This window comes from Octopus bimaculoides, chromosome 2 (assembly GCF_046866305.1).
Source record: "Octopus bimaculoides isolate indiv1 chromosome 2, ASM4686630v1, whole genome shotgun sequence".
Classification (NCBI taxonomy): Eukaryota; Metazoa; Mollusca; class Cephalopoda; order Octopoda; family Octopodidae; genus Octopus; species Octopus bimaculoides.
Window position 1 is genome coordinate 131,152,022 of NC_142929.1, and position 23,541 is coordinate 131,175,562.

A 23,541-nucleotide genomic window follows, 5' to 3' on the forward strand; every position below is an offset into this window, starting at 1 on the left:
TTTCTTTTTACAATGCAATTTTTCTTTTTGCAACACAATGCCCATCCCCATTTTCTTCTTTTTTTTTTTTTTTTTTCAAGTTAAATATATTCAAGTTTGTAACTAAAATCCATATATATCTTCACATTTTATATGAATTATTCTTGTTTAATGATAATTTTTATCATCATCATCATCATTTAACATCCTTTTTCCATGCTGGCATGGGTTGGATGGTTTGACTGAGGGCTGGCAAACCAGAAGGCTGCACCAAGCTCCAATCCGATGTGGCAATGTTTCTCCAGCTGGATGCCCTTCCTAACACCAACCACTCCAAGAGTGTAGTGGGTGCTTTTTACGTGCCACCAGCACGAAGGCCAGTCGGGTGGTACTGGCATCAACCACGCTCAAATGGTGCTTTTTACATGCCACTGGCATGGGTGCCAATCAGGTGGTACTGCCATCGGCCATGAAAACGACTTCACTTGCCTCAACAGGTCTTCACAAGTGCAGTGTATTGCCCAATGATTGAAGGGGGTGCTCTTATTTGAGCTGACTATGCTGCACTGGCATAGGCCGTGGTTATAAAAAAATTAATGCAACTTACTTGCTTTCCATGGATGAGCTGGTTGTTTTCTTCGAATTAAGATCAAGATGACAAACAACACTAAAGGAATAAATTGTTCAAACAGCAGAACCAACTGAAATTTAAAAACATATACTAAAATTAATACTGGGAAAAAAAAAAGAACTCACAAAGAGATCAACATTATTTTTATTTATTTATTTATCTATTTATTTATTTGTATAATATTTTACTGATTAGCAGAAAAAAAGAAATAATTGGCTCAGAGTGTCAGCTGCCTATATTGTTGTGTCCTTTAAGAAGGGAGCAACTTGGAATGGGAATTAGTTCTACTTGTTTAGAAATAGGAAATACTTAAAACCAATTCAGACAAAGCAAAGAACAAAGACCTTTTTAAATAACAACCTTAACTATTACAGAGCATTGTTCAAAATATACAAAACTAAAATATATAATTTGTACAAAATTATATCCTTATGCATTGAGAATTTGTTTGATGTTTAGTATCCTAAAGTGTAAGAATGATAACTTCCAGTATATTAAGCTGTAAGATTGACAACCTTGGTAGTTAAGTTGTTATAGGTGTTTTATATAAGTTTTCTAAGCACTTTTTGAACTATGAACACACATGATAGGAAACCAACATTGAACAAAACAAATCTTTTCTTCTAAATTTATACAGATGCTCCACTGAGAATTTACCAAATTAACATACTCTGCACCTATTGGATCATCTGACCAATGTCTATATGGATACCAACCACACATCCATATAGGGCTTTCCTATAAGGTGTTATCCACCCCTGATTGGAACTCTCCCGTATGACATGTACGCATGCTCAGTGATTTGCTTTAACAGTTGCAATCAGCTTAATGCACATTGCCAGTGACATTTGATATAATTAGCCACACTCTGTGGTCAGGATTCTTTTTTTGGTTTGATGTCGGTATCGAAGGGATTACCAGACACCGGACAATACAGTGAGAGCAGCTTTCACTCACATCGTGGTATTCGATGCTGTGTACGTGTCTGTTGTGGTAAAATATGCCACTCCTTAACTGTTGCTTTGCTTTCATCCGTAGCACGAAGTAATTATATCATTATCTGTGAAATTCGGCAACTTACAAAGATCTTTAGATCAGGCAATACTTCACCGAGAGGAGATATAAGCTTCTGCTTATTCCTGTCTGAAGTATCGTCCGATACTTCAGACTTATCGTCCGATGAATTTACTTTGTTGACATATCAACAGAATTTTTATACCTTTCAACCTTTCAATCAAGTCCGCCTTTCTTCCAGTAACATACTGTCCATATAATCTTAAATATCTCTTTAACTCAGGCACAGTAAGTACTTCGATAGCTGAATCATCAAGCTGCTTTATATCCATGATAAGACGTAAAACAATAACAATGGCGTGGGTAGCCTCCGGAAGTTTAATTATCTACATGGAGCGCCGCCTAGCCAAGGGAGATAACCTACTTATAGGAAAGCCCTATACTACACAATGCTCTTCCATCTTCCAAATTCAATGGCATTTCACACCAGCTAACTGGTTTAAGCCATGGCAATTTTATGTTAATCATTGGCATCAGCTTTGCATCGTTACCAACTTGTCTGAGATAGCTAAGCAACTGACTGAAATCATCCATTTAAGCAAGTCTTCACATTTTTTACACAACCCCATATTTTTCCAGTGGTTCACAACAGATGCATAGCAGTACATGTTAAATAAATGGCCTACAATTACTGGAAACAATTCACTAACCTTTGTTAACTGAAGGTATTTAGCCACAACCACATCTGCAAGGACACCATCCAAAAAATATACTTTTGTACACCACCATCAAAAACTACAGTCAGTCCTTTTAATCCATAGCCAAAACATTCAAACACCACAGAATATTCTTATTCACCAATTATGATGGCTCCATAAGCAGTTCTCCCATGAAAAAAATGTCCACATTTGCTGACCACTTTGTAACCAATTCCACACTACATACACTTGGCACACCTTTCCTACACCACTAATTTCACCACAATGTGTACATATAATCCAAGCACAAAGATACCTGTTGCTTCAATCCAACAAAGTTATCTCCTGGACCAGACTTTTGACCAGAATTTATATCAGACTGCATTGTCACAACATGTCCTGATGAGGATCTCTCTGAACCACACAATCAAATGATATACTCCTAAGATTCAATTATATCATACTCCTTTTCCTATATATTTTAATGGATTACTTGCTAGCATTTCTAACATCCACTCTAATGCATATGTGCTCTCTTTTATGAATTCTACTGTGACTAAAACAGCTTCAACTCCTTAGATCTGATAGCAGCATTACCAACTTTCCCCCAATCTATTCATCACTTCCCTGTACCACTACTCCAATCCCAGACTTCACACAAGTCACTCTACCCAATACGTTCTGAGTATCACGCTTTCTGTCAATATTTTTCCTGCTGCTTTTTTACTTAAAGATGTTCAAATTTAATGCCAACAGCACCAATTTCTCCTATCCCAAAGGACCTGTGAAAGTCACGTTGTGAAGAATTCAAAGACTAAAATAATTAAAATATTGCTTTAGCAGGCATCAACCTGAGCCTTAAACTCCACTTGCTTGTATTATCAATCCAAATTTTTTTCATTATTCTAACAAGGGTCTCAAACTCACTTTGTATTCATGTGATTTTAGGTTTGGACAAGTGATTTGGTTGTATTTTCCAACTGACTAAAGTTTTTCCTAAATGAAATTTGGTAGAGTGAAATTGTCTGGGGAGACTTTAATGTGTGGGTTTTGGTGGGTGTTGTGTGAATGCTGGTGTAAAATGGTGCAGCAAGTTGCTTCTTTTTTGCAACAAAATGTTACTTAGCCAACAGACAGATTGGATAGCTGCAGTCCAATAACTGAAACCATTAAGAAGCGAAATTACTATTAAATTAACATTCAAACTGGAAAAACTAAGAAGCAAGCTTCCAACTGCCAAGTCTGATTTCAGATCCCATTCCAAGTCTTTCTTCTTTTCACCTGACTTATGTCACTAAACAATTATGAAAAGAATATCAAAAACCCTTGATTCCTTCTATCCTGAAATCAGTCAAAGAGTCACTGAATACATCTGACCATGAATCGAAGTCATTCATTGTTATTTACACTATTAAGATAAAGATTAGTATTCTTATTTTTATGGTTTAAAAATATATTTTATATATATATATATATATATATATAGTATTTAATATTCACATATACAAATGAAACTTTTCTAATACAAACCAAGCATGCAACTAGATGTTTGTTAAGCCAGAACTGTAAATAGAAGCCATCAGGATAATCAAGCATCAAGTTGCCAAATGTTAATTAGGCAGAAAGAACATAAAACTCAGAAGGTCCAAAATGTAATAATTGTTATTCTATATTGATGTTTTAGGTTTACAGGTGCCAAAAATATTGGCCTGTGCTGAAGTCTAGCAGTTGGATTAAGCTGTTTGGAAAATTCATCAAAACGCTAGTAAGTTATTAAATAAATTTACTTAAAGTGAATATTTTCTGGCAAATGGTACAATTCAAAATTATAGGTACTCCACTACTTTAAAAATATCTAAAAAGAAAAATAAAGGCTTGACTTATAACTTTATGTGCATCACAAAGCATCTTAATTTAATAAAAATGATATTCAAGTGGTCAGTTCAATTAATTTTTTTTTTTTAATTATTACACTTGACACCTTCCTAAGATTTTTCTTAACAAAATATATTACTTATGAAAGTACAAACAGGTTTTCTAACCAGAAAATGAAATTTGTTTTCCTATTGATAGAATATTGCTCAATTATTGACTCATTGGTCATTCACTTACACTGAATAAAAATGTATATTTAGCAGGTTCAATAAAAAATATATTTAAGAGATTTTCAGCTCACAACTGTTTAAATAAAAATAAAATCAATTGTGACTATAGGTTAAAAAGAAAATAAGTTGTAGCAAATAATATGAATTAATTTCAGAACTACTAACCTAAATGATTTGTGAAAAAAGAATAGATGTTAGAACTCTTGATACTTAGTGATTTACTATAAATTTGAACTAATAAAAACTGTAGTAGCATGGTGTTTATAAAACTATAAATACAGTTTCAAGGTAATAAATCTTCTCAATATCTTCAGAAAACTAAAGATATTGATCATTGGCTTCTTGACTACCTTCAGAAGGAGACCATCTGTCTGATCAACAAACAGTTTGTTGTCAGATTTTATAACTGCCTCATACTATAACAGTGGATACAAAGCTTACCAAATTATTTCCTTATCCCAACTAAAATCTAGCTGATGTTAAATTTTAGTTAGAATAGTTAGAACCTAACTTCTTGTTACCATTCTCACTGAGTTTCTTTTAGGCTCCACCTAGTTAAATTCCCTATATTTTACTCCTAAGATCATCTCACACTATACCATTATACCGTGTGTGTGTGTGTGTGTGTGTGTGTGTGTGTGTGTGTGTGTGTGTGTGTGTGTGTGTGTGTGTGTGTGTGTGTGTGTGTGTGTGTGTGCGTGTGCACACACACACACACACACACACAAAGCCAAACACTAAACTACTATAACCCAGACACATGAAGCATCAAGGTTTCAACAAGTTTTGAGTAACATATTTCCTCTGTGAACATAAAAAACAATTACTAAATTAATTCATAACATTCAGTTAAACACAGAAAGCACGTTGCCAAAATTCTTACAAATATGGTTTAACATTTGTACTGTAAATGAGGAAAAAAAAAGTTGAATATTAAGTTTGAAGCTTAATTTTTGCTGACCTACTTTCATTCCACCCATGTAGCTTTGAATGAGTACAGAGGGAAAAACTATTCATTGATCTGTTATAAATGATCTATGAGTGAAACAGAATGCTGAATAACTTACTCAATAATCAATAAATTTTGGCATGAAGTTGGCATTACCTATAGCATTACTTCTTTGGTAGCAACAGTTTTGTAGCACAAAGAACTTCATGAATAAAAGACTTAAATGCAAACTTATTTCCTTGAAGTAAATAAGTTTTTTAAGACCAGTATATATACACATACACACACATAAGTATGCGTAAGTATGTGTGTGTATACATATGCTATTTTCTTTTATATGTAGTTCTAAATATTAACTAAATAATGCTGAATCTAATTTTGTTTTCTTTTATTCTAGTATATATGTGTATTAGTCATGTGCATTTTTTCAATCTATTCCGCTTTCTTTGGTTTGTGCTGATACCATATGTTGTTTGAAGTAAATATGTTACAAATTTTAGCATTAGTGCTTACGACTTCATTGCTGCCAATTGTAAATCTAAACTGACAGTAGCAACAAGAGCAACAACCTTGTTATGCAAGCCTCAAGGAAGAATTAGAGTTTCAACTTACATTATAAATTCCATTTGAAAGAAAAAAAAATGAAGGGATCCCAGTTAGAAATGAATTTCAGCTGACAGACCAGAATATATTAATGAAATATAGCAACTATACTATCTATATTAATAAAAAAAAAAACATTTAGTGTTAGATACATACAAACAGGGACCCTCATATTAATACATGGATAAAGAAAATTATTCTCCCACTTAATCACTGGAAAAAGAATGTGTTATACACCTATCCACATTCTTAAAGAAAAATGGAAAAGGTAACAGCAATAAAAAGGCACAGACCAAATCCAAAAAAATCTCTACTCCTTAGAAGAATGGCTTTTAAATAAAGAAGAAAATATGCATGTGCATATATATATATGAAGACATGGGCTTTGCATATTACATTGTAAGCTACTCATCTAAGAGGTCAATGAATGAATAAGTAGTACTAATAATAGGGTAGAGAATTCAACTGCAGGAAACTTCTGGTGCCTAAAATGTACCCAGTCTATTTTATAGGATATACACTGAAATGGCTAGTTTCTCTATAGTCTAGGTAGCAAATTACTATGATGAGTGGTGAGACAAAAGACCACTGCAGGTTGCAAAATGAAGAACCACAGTAGGTGCTACAGTCAACAACTTGACCCCAATCTCATATACAGGTTCAACAGCCAAATCATTAGAAAAAAAAAAATCTTTAAAGATTTTATCGAAACACACACATTTAGAAATCAGTACAAGAAAGCCAATACTTTTCTTTCAGGCCATATTTAATCTAAGGTCTACCAACATAAAATTCTATCTTTCGCAAAATCCTAAAGAAACAAAAGGCCATATCTGCTTTACACTTCTGATTCATAGAAAATTCTATTATCTAATCTATTCTGTAACAATCACTCAAGCTCATCCTCATAGACACAGGGTCTTTAGATCCTTAAAATACTTTAAAATTTTTATATTTCTAAATAGGTAGTTTACTAAATCTTCACACTTTTTTCTAGTATATTAAATATTTTCAATAAACTTACATTTTATTCCATTTTTATTGCATTTCTCCTCTGAAGAGGATAGTAAATAATTTTAACAAAGTTACATAAAGTAACAATGCATTATTACATACAGTCATTGCTGAATTTTAATCATAACTTATCTATTGTGTAATATCATACAGCAGTAACCTATAACTCCAAAATTTTAATGATAATAAAGCTTCACCTTTTACTTCATTAATTTAACTGTTTAAACTTAAATACAATTCTTAACCCTCCTCAGCTCATTCAAAAGTACCTTGGATCGTAGGGCAACCTGCTGTGCTTGAGGAGACCTACTGAGTCAAGTACATCAACATCAAAATGAAAATCATATGGAAATTTAGCTGTGATACCCATGCTGGTGGCATGTAAAAAGTACCAACCGATCGTGGCCATTGCCAGCCTCCTCTGGCCCGTAAAAATCACCCACTACACTCACAGAGTGATTGGCATTAAGAAGGGCATCCAGCTGTAGAAACACTGCCAGATCAAACTGGAACCTGTTGCCATCTGGTTCGCAAGACCCCAGTCGAACCATCCAACCCATGCTAGCATGGAAAATAGACGTTAAACGATGATGATGATGATTCACTAACTTTTAGTTACTGTACTTAATTTTCATCCACAATTGATTTTCAACTACCTTGAATTTTTGATTTAGTTTCATACCTAAAATTATCCCATTTTATTCCATGGTTTCCTCCATATTTTTTTTTTTTTTTTTGTGTAACCTAGTATAAAGTTAATGATACACCATTTTACCAACTATAACCATTTTTCTTTATTTTAATCCTTTTTCTTTCTTTCTTTTTTGCTGTTATAATCTTTCATTATGTAGTTTTCATCAGAAAGTATTCATTACCAGACAATTTTCTTTTAACAGGTATTTTTTTTTTTTTTGTAATGTCTATTTGGCTTTATAATTCTATCTAAATATTCCTTAATTTATTCTCAAGTATTTTATACACAAACATACACTTTATTAATTTGATACAACCAAGTAACAGTGTTATTTTAAGAGACACATTGCCATCACGATACACTTAACTATAATTGCTTCTTTATATAAAAATTAAGAGACAATTTCAATAATTTTTTCTTTTTTTTTGCATCTAGTGTACTACAGTTGTTTATATATTGTATTCACTTCATTTGCATGTTCAGCTTTCAAATGATTAGATGAATATTATTGTAGCATTACAACTGGATGCCCTTCCTGTTGCTAACTATTATTTTCAAGTAAGAGATCTATTTCACAGGTCTTCAAAAGGTACAGGATTTGTTGACAGGAAAAATGACAGCACTGCTTGTAACTTGCAAATTTACTCTAAATTACAAATGTAAAGAAACAGACAAACACATGCATACACACTTGCATACATATTTACAGATTTACAGCAGGCTTTGTTCAGTCTCTGATTACCAAATCTACTTGCAAGGCTTTGGTTGATCTGGGGCTATAGTAGGTGTCAAATAGTAGGACTGAACCTGAAACCACATGGTTGAGAAGTGAACGTAATCACATAGACATGCATATATAATAATCAATGAAAGTAACATTAAAAACCATGAACACTGGCACTAAGTAACATTGAAAATCTGGGTTTGGCATGAATCTCAGGAAGAGTATGTATAGGAAACTCTCATCATCAAGATTGAAAAATCCTCACAAGAAACATATTCTGGCAGCAGAAATCAAATGTGAGCATTGCAAAGCCTTATCATAGACTACATATGTCTGTTTTTCCATGCCAGAATTGGTTTTATGAGCCATCTTAAGACATAAACTCAACCACATGAGCAAAGTCATTGTTTTCATCAATCATCACCAGAGAAACACAAATATATATTCCAAAAATTATGTTTTCTAAACACTATTACTTCAAGATTAGCAGATTTATCAATTTATAGATCTAAAATCCTATTTGCCTGAACACCTAGTGCCATGTCCCTTTTAAATCTATCCATATAGTTTGTAACCACTTTTTCTTTTGTTTATTTTTATTTCTAAAATTTTCATATTTACCCCTAAACAAAAGTCATAAGCAGTTTTTCAAAACCAATATCCTTGAATATCCATCTTAGTTTCACAACATCTATCAATAAATAGATTTCCTATAGATTCAATGTTTATCTACATATATATTTTTGCTATTATTACATTGCTTGTAATTTCTTTGAATATTACTCACATATTAATAAATCAAAACGTTTTTTGTTTTTTTTTTAATTGAATACCACTGCATTGCATATTTCAAATAACTTTTAGTGATGGGGTTTTGCACACATACATTTTATTGATTTGAAATCATGGTGTATAAGATTACACTGAATCTCTATAGATATGTTTTGTTAAAGAACACCATTGGCTGTCAGCCCTAATGTTATGAAACTAAAATATTTCAACCAAAACTGTAACATTTTATCTATTTAATAACGGTATAGTTTAAAGATATAAAATTGATCTCACATCCCTTGGTTCTTTTAACTGAAATTCATTTAAAAACAATTCTTGCACATGCATGCACAAGTCTGGGCAACATTTTTCAAAGGAGACTAACAGTTGCTCATGCATGCAACTCTCTCCTCTCCATGGTATCAAGGGAAAGATGCCAACTTAGACCGACACAGCTTGGTGTCAGTATTGATGTTGTCAGAATGCAAAGAACTAGAACAAATGCTGCAAGGCATTTTTGCCTGACCCCCTAAACAGTTCTACAACTCCACCAGTCTGGATTGGAACCTTTTTTTTTTCATCAATCCCAAAATTATGAAAAGTAAAGTTGGCCTAAATGGGATTTGAAGCAAGAACACAGAGAGCTGGAACAGCAAAGCATTCCTATCCAATGCTCTTATGACTACACACACATACACTACATACTGTACAACATTACCTTTATCACATTATCAGATGAAAATCACAATAGTTTCCTCACCTCCCAACAGTATCACACTCTCCAATGATGCCAATTAGCATTGATGTTACCAGGGTATTTCCAGATCCCATTGACTAACACTGTTTTCCTCTCCATCAACCACTACACCAAACCTAGTGAGGCTGTAACATAACTACTCAAACCACACAGCAACTATTTTGTTTTACTGTTTGCTGAGTCCTTTCTCATTATATCCTTGATGAAACATTTAGAGCATGCTATGCTCCCCAATCCAGTCCAAAAATCAATGCAGTGTTATCTTTTCTAAGACCAATGCAAATTAGGTATGACATAGCAGATCTGGTTACAAACTTGCAAAATTCCATATCTAATATACATCATTATTTTACATCTATTCTCCATGCTGGAAATATCATATTATAAGTCACTTCTTCATACACCACTCTAAAGTACTGTTTTCTTTAAATCTATTGATACATTCAAACAATTCTGTTGTCAAACATGCCAAAATCATGGAGTGTCCATCAACAGCTAATGAAAGAGAAATGATTTGTGACCTGTTTTGTGCTGTTGCATGTCCTATTCATGTCACCTATTTTGGACGCAAAAGTTTCTATCATATGTGTGTACATACATTCATAGTTTCATGGTTTAGTCAGAGAAGGAAGAGTAGTAACCATTACTTTCAGGATCCATATCACTCGTGACAAAGTTATTGTGGCCAAAGATTTAGCCTGAATGCATGCTTTAGAATAGACACAACTAGAAACACCTAAGGGTAGTGTTAAACCAGGTAACCAACTAAATCTACCACTATAGAACAGGAACAGCTCACCTGAGGAGCTTTTGGACAGTTTCCATCAGCTAAATTGCATACATGAAGGTTTGGCTGATCTGAGCCTATTACAGAAGGTACAGACAAGGATGTGCATTGAGATTGAACCTGAAGCTATATAGTTTTACAGCAAACAGTCACACAACCATGCCTACACTCCATGATTGTTCATGGAAATATATATACTCAAAGAGTTTTAATGCTGTCTCTGTACTATGTAGGCTACAAGGTAAATATTTTCTTTATATATTAACTGGTCAAAATTCATATCAAAAATATATTTTTTAAATTTTATCCTGAATATAGAAGAATGGTTTTGCTAACATGTAGTTATAGATGAAACAGTTGATTCTTTGACGAAAGAAAAGCTCAGAACATTTCTATCAAGCATGAATATTCTGAGAGCTAATATAGCAGAACAAAGAAAGCTTGTAAGTGAATATTTCATTTAATAAACCCTGAAGGCAGAGTATAAATGTTCAACAGAAGCTGAAGACAATCATGAAAAGGAGGATAGTATTAAAGATATGAAATACATAAGAGATTATGCTGCAAAATGTATTTCAAGACGTCAAATGACAAAAAAAGCGGGGGGGGGGGGGGGCATTGTTTTTTAAGAGCCACAGACATTATTTGATCAGACATTGGGGAAATGGTTACAGCAGAATGTCAACAATCACCAGTTTTTATATATGAATTCTAAAATTTAAAAATTATTTAGAATCATAAGTTTTACATTTAAAACAAGTTCGTCCATCTGAAGAAATAGTAATGAGATTTATGAAGAGACACACATGAGGTACAAAAGGAGCTATTTGCAAGAGACACTGGTTACACTTAAACTTAGATTAAATGATAAACGATTAACAACAAATCATCTTCATAATAGAAATTGTAATTAATTCATAAAATATTATTTGTATCATAGATATGTGCTATATTTTTTTTAAATACATAAAATGTCAATAATGCATAATTGTGTAGTTGTTCATGACCAAGATATATTTAGCTAACATGAAATGTCTGAAGATCTTCTGTTGGCAGCACAGTCACAACTAAGCTTTTTGAAATTATCTATCCATCAGCTGTTGACAGTTGTTTGTTCTTTTATAAGGTTTCAACCTTCCCCAGGCAATACTGTTATGATCTTCTGTGCTTGCCAGCTACAAGAGAAGTGCTATGAACAACAAACTGTTGTGCAGGACTTTCATTTACCTCTCCAAAGTATTTGATTCCATAAATTATTAGGCTTTGTGAAAGCTACTAGCCAACTTTGACGCAATCACAACTTCCGCACAACATGAACACCAAAGTGCAGTGCTAGTTTTCTACAATGAATTAATTTGAAGCAAGAACTAAAGCTTGCTCTTTCCCTCCGTTAGATTCATTGTTTCTAATTTTAGTAATGTATTCACACACACACACACACACACACACACACACACACACACACATACACAACTGGTTCTAGTGTGATCTTGTTTGAAGAAAACATGCTGGTTAATTCACTGCCTAGATCCCAATATGTCCCAGCTTGCTCCCATTCTTCCTGTAACCCCTTGCACTCACCCCCTAGCCATCACCAGATCAACCGAAACACTAGTGTTGGGCCATCAGCAACTATACCAGCAACCCCCACAGAGTTTGTTTTTTGAGGAGGGTGTTTTTCTTGCTATTTGGTCACCCTGCAGGATTAAATGCATGTCAAAGGGCAGATGAACTCTGAAGAGTCAATGAATAGTTCAAATAAGCAACTCTTATTAACTGCACTGCTTATTAAGCCCTTATAGTGGTGCTAATAATTACACTGCCTTGCAGCAATACCCACTTACAGGAAAGACCTCAGGAGTAAACCCTAAGGATAAATCCAGAGCTGGAGTCCCTAAGACAGTTCCATGCAGTAGACAACATTCTGGCAACTCCTGCAGCCCTACTGGAGCCAAGTCATACTGGCCCCCACCCAGGGGCTACTTTCGATGAAGGGAGAAGCCATTGTGCTCCACTGGACAGCTACTGCCCACCTCAAGCTTGACATCCCCCAGCCAGTTAAGTGCTGTCCTGTCACAGCCCATCTGCTCCACTAGGCGTGTGTGGCTTAAGGAAACTAATATCCTGAATCATGGGCTGTAAACACTGCACCAAGAAAAACAAACAACAAAAGAAACCAGTATTCAGACTTGGATGTTGGAACATAAGGACCATGACAACTAGTCTGTTAGAAGATCTTCAAAAGATCAGCAACACACATAAGACGACAGTGATCAACAACTGCTACATCTCTGAATGGACATTGCAACACTTCAGGAAATGAGGCTCATAGATTTTTGGACCCTTCTCTGCTGAAGTTGGTAGAACTCAGCAGTGATGGTTTACAGTGGATACTCTCACTCCAGTTGCACACTTTTTATGGGCCTGTCAACCTCATCAGCACTGGTTTGATATGGGGGTTGACAACCTGAATGAAAATGAGCAATGAGAGTGCTTGAGCTTTGTATGCTCCATAGACTATGTGTCACCGACACCAACTTCTAGGCCAAAGCTCAATACAGGGGCTCCAGGTGTCACCCTCACTCAGAACACTGACACCAGCTAGATTTGATCATCACAGAGACAACCACCTGAGGAATGTGCTCCTGACTCTGTCCTTTCAGAGTGCTAACTGTGACACAGACCACTCTCTGGTTTGCTGCAATCTCAAACTCCAACCAAAATCGATGCACTGCACTAAGCCTCCAGGCAAGCAGCATATCAATGCTACTGCAACCCAGCAGCCAACTAAGACAAATGCATTTCTCAAGTCAATAGAAGATGCCCTCCTTGCAGACCCATTGGGAGGCAACATTCAGCAGAGATGGGACTCTCTCAAGGACATCATCCATAGCACTGCACTGAGGGTCTTTGGGAGGAGGAGGAGGAAAATGACACAAGATTAGTTTGAGGTGAGTGTGAAAGAGCTCAATAGACCCACGGAGGAGAAGCATGCTGCCCTGCTGAAGCACAAACACCAACCCACCAGGGCAACGTTGCAAGTAATGAGATTAGCAAGGAACAACAGGCAGAAGACAGTGAGATGCTGTGTAAATGACCACTGGTAACAACTATGTTAAGACATCCAACTGTCATTTGACATGGGCAACATTCACAGAATGAGGGTATCAAGAAAGCCATTGGTTCAGCCCAGAACAAAATAGCTCCACTCAAATCCATGCTGAAACATGCATCTGGTGTCTACCTTCACACCAGATCAGATGGTAAACTGTTTAGTCTGTTGAGGCTGAAAGCAAAATCCAGGGTTTATAAGGTACTCATAAGAGAAATGCTGTTTGCAGACAACACAGCACTGATAGCATACTCTAAAGAGCAAATGCAGCACCTCAAGGACAAACTCTCAAAGGCCTGTCAGGAATTCAGCCTGACTATGAGTCTGAAGAAGACCAACATACTGTGCCAAGGTATTAAGCACCCCACCCATCATCACCATCAACAACTACAAGCTGGAGGCAGTCTATGAATTCACTTACTTTGGCTTTACCATCTCTGATGATCTCTCCCTGGACCCTGAGATCAGCAGGTGAATTGGATGAGCACCCTCCACATTTGCCAGGCTCACAAAGAGAGTCTATGGAAACAGAAAACTGGCCGCAAACACCAAGGTTAAAATCTATAAAGCATGGATCCTCAGTAAATTACTTTACTGAGACATGGAGCCTCTACTCCAGACAGGAGTGATGTCTCAACATCTTCCACCTTCGTAATTTGAGATGCATCTTGGATATCAAGTGGACTGGCTGCATCGCCAACACTGAAGTCCTCAACTGCACCAAGATACCCAGTATATTCACCCTGCTCCAATAGTGCTGTCTGTGCTGGCTCGGCCATGTACATTGCATGTTGGATGGGAGGATCCCAAAAGACCTCCTGTATGGGAAATTGGCCACTGGTGCATGAGGATAAGGATGACCTCATCTTCATTTCAAGTATGTCTTCAAATGAGATATGAAGTCAATAGATCTGGACGTCCTGAGATAGGAGAAGGTTGAAAATAATCACCCATGATGGAGACAAATACTGCAAAAGGGGATAAAGTGAAGGGAAGAGAAACAGGAACTTGCCACCAAAGAAAAGCGCACTTGACAAAAGGAAAAATCAGTAGCGCTAGTAGAGAGCTCCTTCAAATGAAGTCACTGTATGCATGACTGCCACTCCTGTGTGGGCCTCTACAAACACAGTTGACACTGCACTTCCATCAGCAACTGAGACAATTTATTCAGGTATAGATTCATGGTCTCTCTCGAGACCGATGGCTGCTTACTACTAGCTATGTTTAAAGTTATTACAAGTAAACTCCCACCTGGCATTCAGATTTCATACTGCATAGATGACAATTTAAAAAACCCTAGTAGACACTGTGTCAGAGAAAAAAACCATGACCACATCAGTAATTGAACTTCAATAGACAGATGATACAACAGATAATGCAGCTTCAGCAAAACAACAGACAGTTAACATTGTTGTAAAAGCATATAAAAACATGGCTACAGGTTTCAACATAAAACAAAGGTCTTGCATCAATGAGCAACCAACAAACAGGAAATAATCCAGCTATTTAGATACATAGACAGATGATGGAAAATGTGCCTCCAGTATCTGAATAGTTGTCTATCACAAAATGCAGATATTGATGAGGAAGTTCAACACCAGATAAAATGTATTGATGCAATGTTTAGTTGCCTGAGAAGATGGTTAAATGAAAATCACGATATGAGAAACAAGCAAACCAATACTATATGTAGTGGTGTTGTACCCAATCAGTTCTATGGTGTTGAAACTTCCAGAAGTTACAGGCAAAAATCTCAACCAGGAAATATCACACCATATATGTCTGGAAAATCATGTATATTAAGTGGCAGAACAAATAGAATAATATCCGTGTGTTCAAGCAAGCCAATATCTCCTGCACTGAAACCATGCTTATGTGACATCAGCTTTGATTGATTGCCATATCATGCAAATGACACACCATGTTGTCCAAACAGTTGTTTTACTCTCAGCTGAATAAAGAAAGCACCACACAGCAAAGAGAGCATTTTAAAGATGTACCATCATTTAATGTTCACTTTCCCATACTTGCATGCATCAGACAATATGTGAAGAGATGGCTCATTTATTATGGAACCTAATACTTCAAGCCAACATCTCAATGATAAATTTGAGTGTAGAAATCTGTGTGAAGCAACCAACACAGTACTTATCTGCATCCAGAAGTTCTCATCTTCATCCAGACTTATGGATCTTACATTGGCCTACATAATTGCATGTGGATCCAAAGAAATTAAATCTGGTTAGCAATTATCTCCCAACAACATATATTTATATAAAAACAAACCATATAAACAATTAATGAACCCTACAAACTGCATCACAAGCTACCTGAGTGAGGGCAATAACTCCAAAAAGTCTCCTTGCCTGGGGCAACCTTTTGAGTGCTAGTAAGCAGCACAATGAATTGACCCAGACTACACTTTATAACACATACATCAATATTGTTTTCTCTGTTGCTATGTGCACAAAAATATTAGATAGCAACAAACGTTAACCCAGTTCATGCCAGTATGGTAAAATAGACATAAAATTATGATTGTCTATAAGTGTGTGATGTGCATGTCAAACAAACATAGATTTTACCTCTTCATTACTCTAAATAATACCGTAGTATGACATTTGTAGTAACAATGTAAAAACTCAGTCGTTAATTGTTATTAAAGGTTATGCACCGAGTATTCATTGCTTGCTCTCTCTCGTATATATATATATATATATATATATATATATATATATATATATATATAGGCTTTTCCATTTCAGCATGAACTGATTGGACAGGTCTGTTTCAATACAAAATTTTGCCACTTGTAGTCCATCTTTGTGAGGTTCAGCATCTTGAGATCAAACCTCACTGCTCATTACTACATCTTAGAACTTCCTCATTCTAGCACATACTAACACAATTTTTCTTCTCTCAAAGCACTTGCACACTTTTGTTCATGCTCCTTATTTCACTCCAGCCTTTGTATACATATAATGCTTCATGCACAATCATAATACAATCAACCCTTCACTTTGAGAGAAGCCTTTTATTTCCTGAGGTTTTCACAGTCCTAACTTTGCTACTATGCTTTCACAACATCCAATTCCATTGTTAATCAGACCAATTAGGTAAGAGACCTATCAACTATTTCTACAAGCTTTCTAGGTACTTCAGAAAAGCTTCTTTTTCAAATACTCTAACAGCTCACCACACCTGTACATCTATTACATACAATCAACTTATCTATCAGCCACTCTGAGATGCTCCTATGCCTTTTGTGCACTCATTGTTTACACTGTGCTTAGAGTTCCTATCTATTTCCTTTCTTCATAGTGAGTGTGGTTACTACTTAATTGATAGTAATGCTCTGTTCTTTCCTACACAGTTTTTTTAACCATCACCAGACTACAGAGCGTAGTACCTTGGCAAAAGCTTACTGTCAAAACAGCTGTTGTGTGATCATTTAAATGAATTACATATGGAGTCACTGTAAGAACAGAAATTGTGTGAGAAGCTTTGCCTGTGTGTTGTCAATTCACAAGGAGGCTGTAATAGAGAATGTTTCCTTGATATGTGCAGGTATGTTGAGATAGGAGCTCCTGAAGGAGATAAAGTTACATGCCGTTAAAAGTTGTTTGTAAGATTACTATCTGTGAGAGAACAAATCTAATATTAAGAGTTAAGATCAAATGCTATTTAGCCATCGGTCAGCTTTGATTGAATGGATCAATGATCAAAAGCATTCAAGCAGTGACTATCCCATATTTTCATACTTTAATCTTAGGCTACATTATCCATCATCTTTCTTTAAAGATGGAAGAACGTGATTTAAGTGATGTGGTTGTTATTTTTAGTAAATAAAATGATTATGTAGCAGTCCCACTCCCTTATAAGTTACATGTACATGATGTCTGTGTACAGACATTTAGAAAACGTGTCTGCATTACTGTGCTCTATAGTTTGAAACAAGTAGGTCATCAAGTTTTAGACTAAGTCTATTTCTATTCAAGCCAACAGCTATGAATTTCATATAAAAATATAAATGTAATCACAAATAAAAATACAAAATAAAAGGTAGTGTCTGGGTGATTAGATAAAAATTGAGACTGGAAGGTTCACAGATGCAATAACGTCTCTATAAACCTTTCAATTTTGGTATTAACCAAAAGAAATACTACACGACTTGATATTACATAATGTGTACAAGCTACCTGACTAGATATATCATATGAAGCCAGTAAATATTGCAGTTTTATTTTACATCTGATACATGGGAAGGTGGATGGGGGGGGGGGAGGTATGAAAGAAATGTATATAGTAAATATCCATGGAGCTTCAACTTTATATTGCATCATCTGAAAAGTGGCATCTGGTATGTAGCACAACATTGTCATTGATCAAGCACGACAAGTTACCTGAAGATGAAATACAAACAATAAGCTGTGGAACTAGTTTCAGCATATACATTTTAATTTTCTGGTTACTTTCTGCAAATATTTAATTGAAGTAACGATTTCATTATTCCTCAGATCAATTAAACCTGCAAGAATTAATATTACTAGATAAAAGGGGTTAACAAGTACTGTCAATTTAGCCCAAGATTAAACTATCTAGTAAAGCAAGATGAAAAATAAGCCATGTCAGTGTGAGTGGTAAAGTGTGTACAGAGCAGGTTTTGATGTTTTACAGTATCCCATTTCAGTCATGAGGCTTCCAAGTTCAAATTCTCATGCAGTTGTACTTTATTGTTATATCTAAAAATGTTACTAGCAATACATGTAGATTAATTCCTGAACAATAACAATACTTCATGAAAACAGTCCTTGTCAAGACAAACCACTAAGTGATAATTCTGCATACTAGAAGTAACCAAATCTCTCTCAAATCAGGTCTTTCAAAAAGGGATACAGATAATGTAGAACTATGTTAAAAAAGAAATCAAGGCAATTGTTGGTCAATTTCCTTTTATGAGTGTTGGTCTTTGCACCTAAGAAATGTATCAATGTATCATTGATGTTCAGTATTTAGTTTCTCCTAGATAGGTTCTGAGTTTAAACAGAAGCTGTAGTTGGTTTTAATTCCACTAGGCGGGGGAGGTGGTATTTGCAGTATGTATAACAAGTACAGAGGTTGAGTCAATTGAAAAATTAATAAAGTTGGAGATATGCTGTGCTTGAGAAGACCCAACAAGCCAAGTGAGACCATAGACCGTGGCCTATGCCAGTGGGTGTAATCAGCCCACTTATGAGTACCCCTCATTCTTTGGACAATAAACTTTGTTTGCAAAGACCTATTGAGGCAAGTGAAATCAAAATCGCTGATGTGGCCAATGACGGTACTGCCTGATTGGCACTCGTGCCAGTGGAATGTTAAAAGCACATCCGAGCGTGATCGTTGCCAGGGCCATGGATTGGCTCCCGTGCCAGTGACACATAAAAAGCACCATTTGAGCATGATCGTTGCCAGTACATGTGCCGGTGATACATGAAAAACAACATTTGAATGTGGTCATTGCCAGTGCCGCCAGACTGGCTCCCATGCAGGTAACACATAAAAAATGAGCGTGGTTGTTGCCAGAACCGCCTGACTGGCCCTCGTGCCAGTGGCACATAAAAGCACCCACTACACTCTCGGAGTGGTCGGCATTAGGAAGAGCATCCAGCTGTAGAAATATTGTCAGATCAGATTGGAGCCTGGTGCCTTCTGGCTTGCTAGTCCTCAGTCAAACCGTCAAACCCATGCCAGCATGGAAAGCGGACATTAAATGATGATGGTGATGATGATGTTTTTAATGGTATCTGTCATTGCTGAATTAGTTTCACATCAGTTTTATGTACAATATATATTAGTTCTTTATATTGTATTGAAAAACCTGGCTGTCACAACTACTGATTCTTTATAACATCTAAAGCTTTATTACTATCTCAGAAATCTACAATGTAAAGTTGTGATGTGGTTATCATTCCTATTTTGTTCCCTAAAATTAATGTAACTTAATGCTGAAAAGAAATTATTGCTTGAACAGAAGATGTATCTACGATCCATTGTATGGCTTCCAAGACTTGGATGGGAGGCAGGAAGGATTATATATTTATTGCAGATATAGTTTTTGTGTGCTCAACAAATACAAAGTTTCTAAGTAAAATGTAGAGGGTAAATAACTATAATCATTAAGAAATAAATTATAATCATTAAGAAATAAAATGGAAAAAAGGCAATAGAAAATACAAAAACAATTATTTTATCAAAATAAATTGTTTCTTACAATTTGCAATAATTCAGTGAAAAGGAATATGTTTTACAAACAAAAAAGAAAAAAAAGAATATCAATGCAACATCAAGTGCTTCTATTGGTTGCACATCACAGCATTTACAGGGCAATGGTGAGGCTAAGGAATTGGAACAGCCAAGCACCCTCATGGGCATCACCTGACACCTCAGTAAGGTGAGCCGCCAACAAAGACAAGAACTTCACTGTTAGTGGAACTAGTCCATGTTAGAGTGGGCAGGATATTGCCTACAAAAGGGGAGCAAGCATGAATGGAGGAAAGAAAACAGGGAAGAGACAGAGACGAGCACTTGTACAGACCTAGATCCCCCCACCCAAGCTCTACTAAGAGAGTCTGACATTGACCAAGCATTAAAGTTTCCTAAAGACTAGGTTGCCAAAGCACTGGAGAGACGACGAGAATCTATAAGAGGGACTAACTGACACAATACAAAAACTTAGGAATTAACAAGTAATTCCTAAGTATAAAAAAAAACCTTGGTGGGGCTCAATTACTTCAAGACTTTTTTAAAAATTGCTCGATGTTAGCCATTTTGGATCAAAAGATAGACTTGAAAGCTAGGCCAGTAATTGGGACTCCAAGAGAGCACTATGGATGAGAAACCACAATAGTGGGGAAGGAGTCTGTAAACAGTTTTACAGTCTGCTGGATGGTTGAGGAGCTCACATTTGGAATTGTTAATGCTAAGGCCCCTATGAACAAGTTCCTCAATCAGCATCCTCACAGTTGCAAGAACCTTGTGAGGAAGGATCCCCAAACAAGCATCATCAAGATACCAGACATTCAAGTCCAAATCAGCTCCTATCTTGGTAACATCATCAATACACAGTGCAAAAAGAGGAGGTCCAAGTGGGTCACAGTTCGACTTCAAAGGCTGATGGGATGAGGTAATCACCAAAGGAGAGGTAGGAGGGCTCCCAATAAACTTGCCAAGCAAAGTGACAGAGTTATAGAACATTCTCCCTTACTGCATGGAGGATAACATACCAAGTGATGAAGTCAAAAGCATTCCTGATCCTCAAACCAAAGAGCTGGACCAAATACTTGCAAATGAGCAGACTCTGCTAAAGGACCACATGATGATGCTAAACTAAACATCAGACTAAATCTATTGTCCATGTAGATCAAAGTTGGATTTGAACTTAAAATGCCTACAGCCAGACCTAAATAGCACAAAACATCCAGTGCCACTAAATAAAAACTCACAAATGTTAAAACATGATAATTTCTAACAAAGATCCTCAAAGCCACAAACTTGGAAGGGAGCACTCAGTCAATTAGATTGACTTGTACTTGACTGGTATTTTATTGAATCCAGAGCAAAGTTAAACAACAGGATTTGAGCTCAGAATACTGAGACTCAGAATAAATACAAGGCATTTCTCCATTGCTCAAATAACTTTGTTCATTACTCCACATTACTCTACAACAGACTCAGAAAAGATTCAATGCAAAAGGAAGAAATTTTTTGTTTTACAGTTAACTTTTTACCAGAGTAGAACTTCACATGTTTCACCTACTATGTAATTATAAGATTTATTGCTTTTTATTATATATAAAAATCACTTCTTTAAGTAGAAGGTATTTAAAAGCATCACTAATTTAAATGATAAAATAAAGTTTATATTATTTGTTGTAGATAATCATTATCTACTGTTGACTAGATTTGAGAAATACTTTGACTATAGACCGGATTTTGGAAACTTAAATACTAGAGATTAGCAGGTTTGGTGACTAGCACAAGTTTAAAAAGAGTTTATCACTTTCCAAGAAAACTAAAACAAATATGAATACATTAAGAAATTTTTTATCTCAGCCAGAAATGCTTGAAAGAACAATACAAAAGGGGGAGAAATTGAAGTATGATATTGCTGAAAGTTCTGAACATTTTTCAATATACAAAAAGGGATATAAATAATTGACCTTTCAATAAATTTTATTCAATGAAATAATTTCCATTATTATTAATGACCTTTGCCCATCTATCAGGCAATTTAAATATTTCATCAACTTTCTTCGGGTAACTAAAGACATGGTTAGGCATCGTCTTGTTGGACCCCTTTCCTGTTGGCAATCTCCAGCCTCAATTCTTGGATTTTGGGGTTCAAATTAGCCAGCTAATGACAGTACACATAAGAATTAACGGTCTGGTTTTGTGGGAGAAGCTCACGATAAATAATGCCTTTATGATCCCACCAAACATAGCTTTTTTGGCATGGATATTCATCTTTGATTGCTGTGCAGGGGTATCCTTATGCAAACTCCAGGACCTTTTTCATACTATGTTTTAGTACACAATCAATTTTTTATCTCCAATCAAAAGTTGCTTCAAAAAAGGTATGCTTTCTGTTATGTTGACGCCCCCAGGTGAAGAAATAGGATCTCCCAAGACAAATAAATAGAGGTAGTCTGGCCGTGATAGAGTGTTGAGTAGCAGTTGTGTAGCGATCATCCGAAGGTGCTAGATAGCAGTAGCTTGAGACATAACACTTTCATTCCATTTCAAAAGCATATCACAAACGGAATACCGGTCCAAGCAATTCTTTTCTGAGAGTTTGCAAGGGACCTATATACTATAGCAAAAAATGTACCCTAGCTTCACTAGGTGTTCATAAGCTATACTTTTAGAAACTTCCAACTCCTCTGCAAGTTCTCTGGTTGTGATATTTGAGTTTTCTTTGATTTTTGCCTTCAAAACATCATCCAATTTTGAAGGTTTTCCACTGTGTGATGAGTGAAACGACCAGCATTTAGGCAGCAAGACAGACTGAAAACTTGCGGAGATAAGGGGCTTACGACAGTGACATCTCAATTCTCTATAGGATCTTCTAAGCTAAACACTCCAGCTTTAAATTTTGAAAACCACCTTTGAACAGTTGATTCACCTACAGTATCATTACCATAAACTTCACAAATGTTTCTGCAAGTCTTTGCAGCATTTTCTCCTTTTTTTAAAAAAAAAAAGCATTACAACACAAATATGAAAGTTTTGGTTATTCATTTCAAATATCAATAAAGGGTGACTGGAATGAAAGTTAAATCTATTTTTAGTCAGGAACAAAGAAGAGATGCACTACTACTTCAAGCAACACCGAAGTTTTAACTGTGTTACGTTTCAGGTGTGTTCAATGAAGAGTTAAAAGGCTTAGCTTAGCTTAAAAACACTCGGAACTTTCTAGACAACTTAATTTAGCATAAAACCGCACCAAAAATTTTCTAGTTGATACATCTTGACATATTGATATGTCTAGTAGTAAAATGATACTCCTGTTTCAGATATCAAGGAGATAAAAATAAAACAAAAGGTGGTATTGATGTGATAACACTGGTGGTGACAGACCAGTGTAAACTCAGTTGTTGCCCAAAGCCTTGCAAAGTTTTATGGATGTGTCAGTTCATAGTGTGTTCATGATTTTACTTTCACA

At 35.7% G+C, this 23,541-nt stretch overlaps 1 protein-coding gene across 1 annotated transcript in view; it reads right to left on the minus strand.

Moving 5' to 3' along the window:
• LOC106875941 (ATP-binding cassette sub-family A member 2) overlaps positions 1–23,541 on the minus strand; it is a 146,709-nt gene that overhangs the window by 104,670 nt on the left and 18,498 nt on the right. Inside the window, exon 2 of the mRNA XM_014924268.3 lies at positions 587–680. Coding sequence (XP_014779754.1) covers positions 587–680 — 94 coding nt within the window. The remainder of the gene's footprint in view (positions 1–586; positions 681–23,541) is intronic.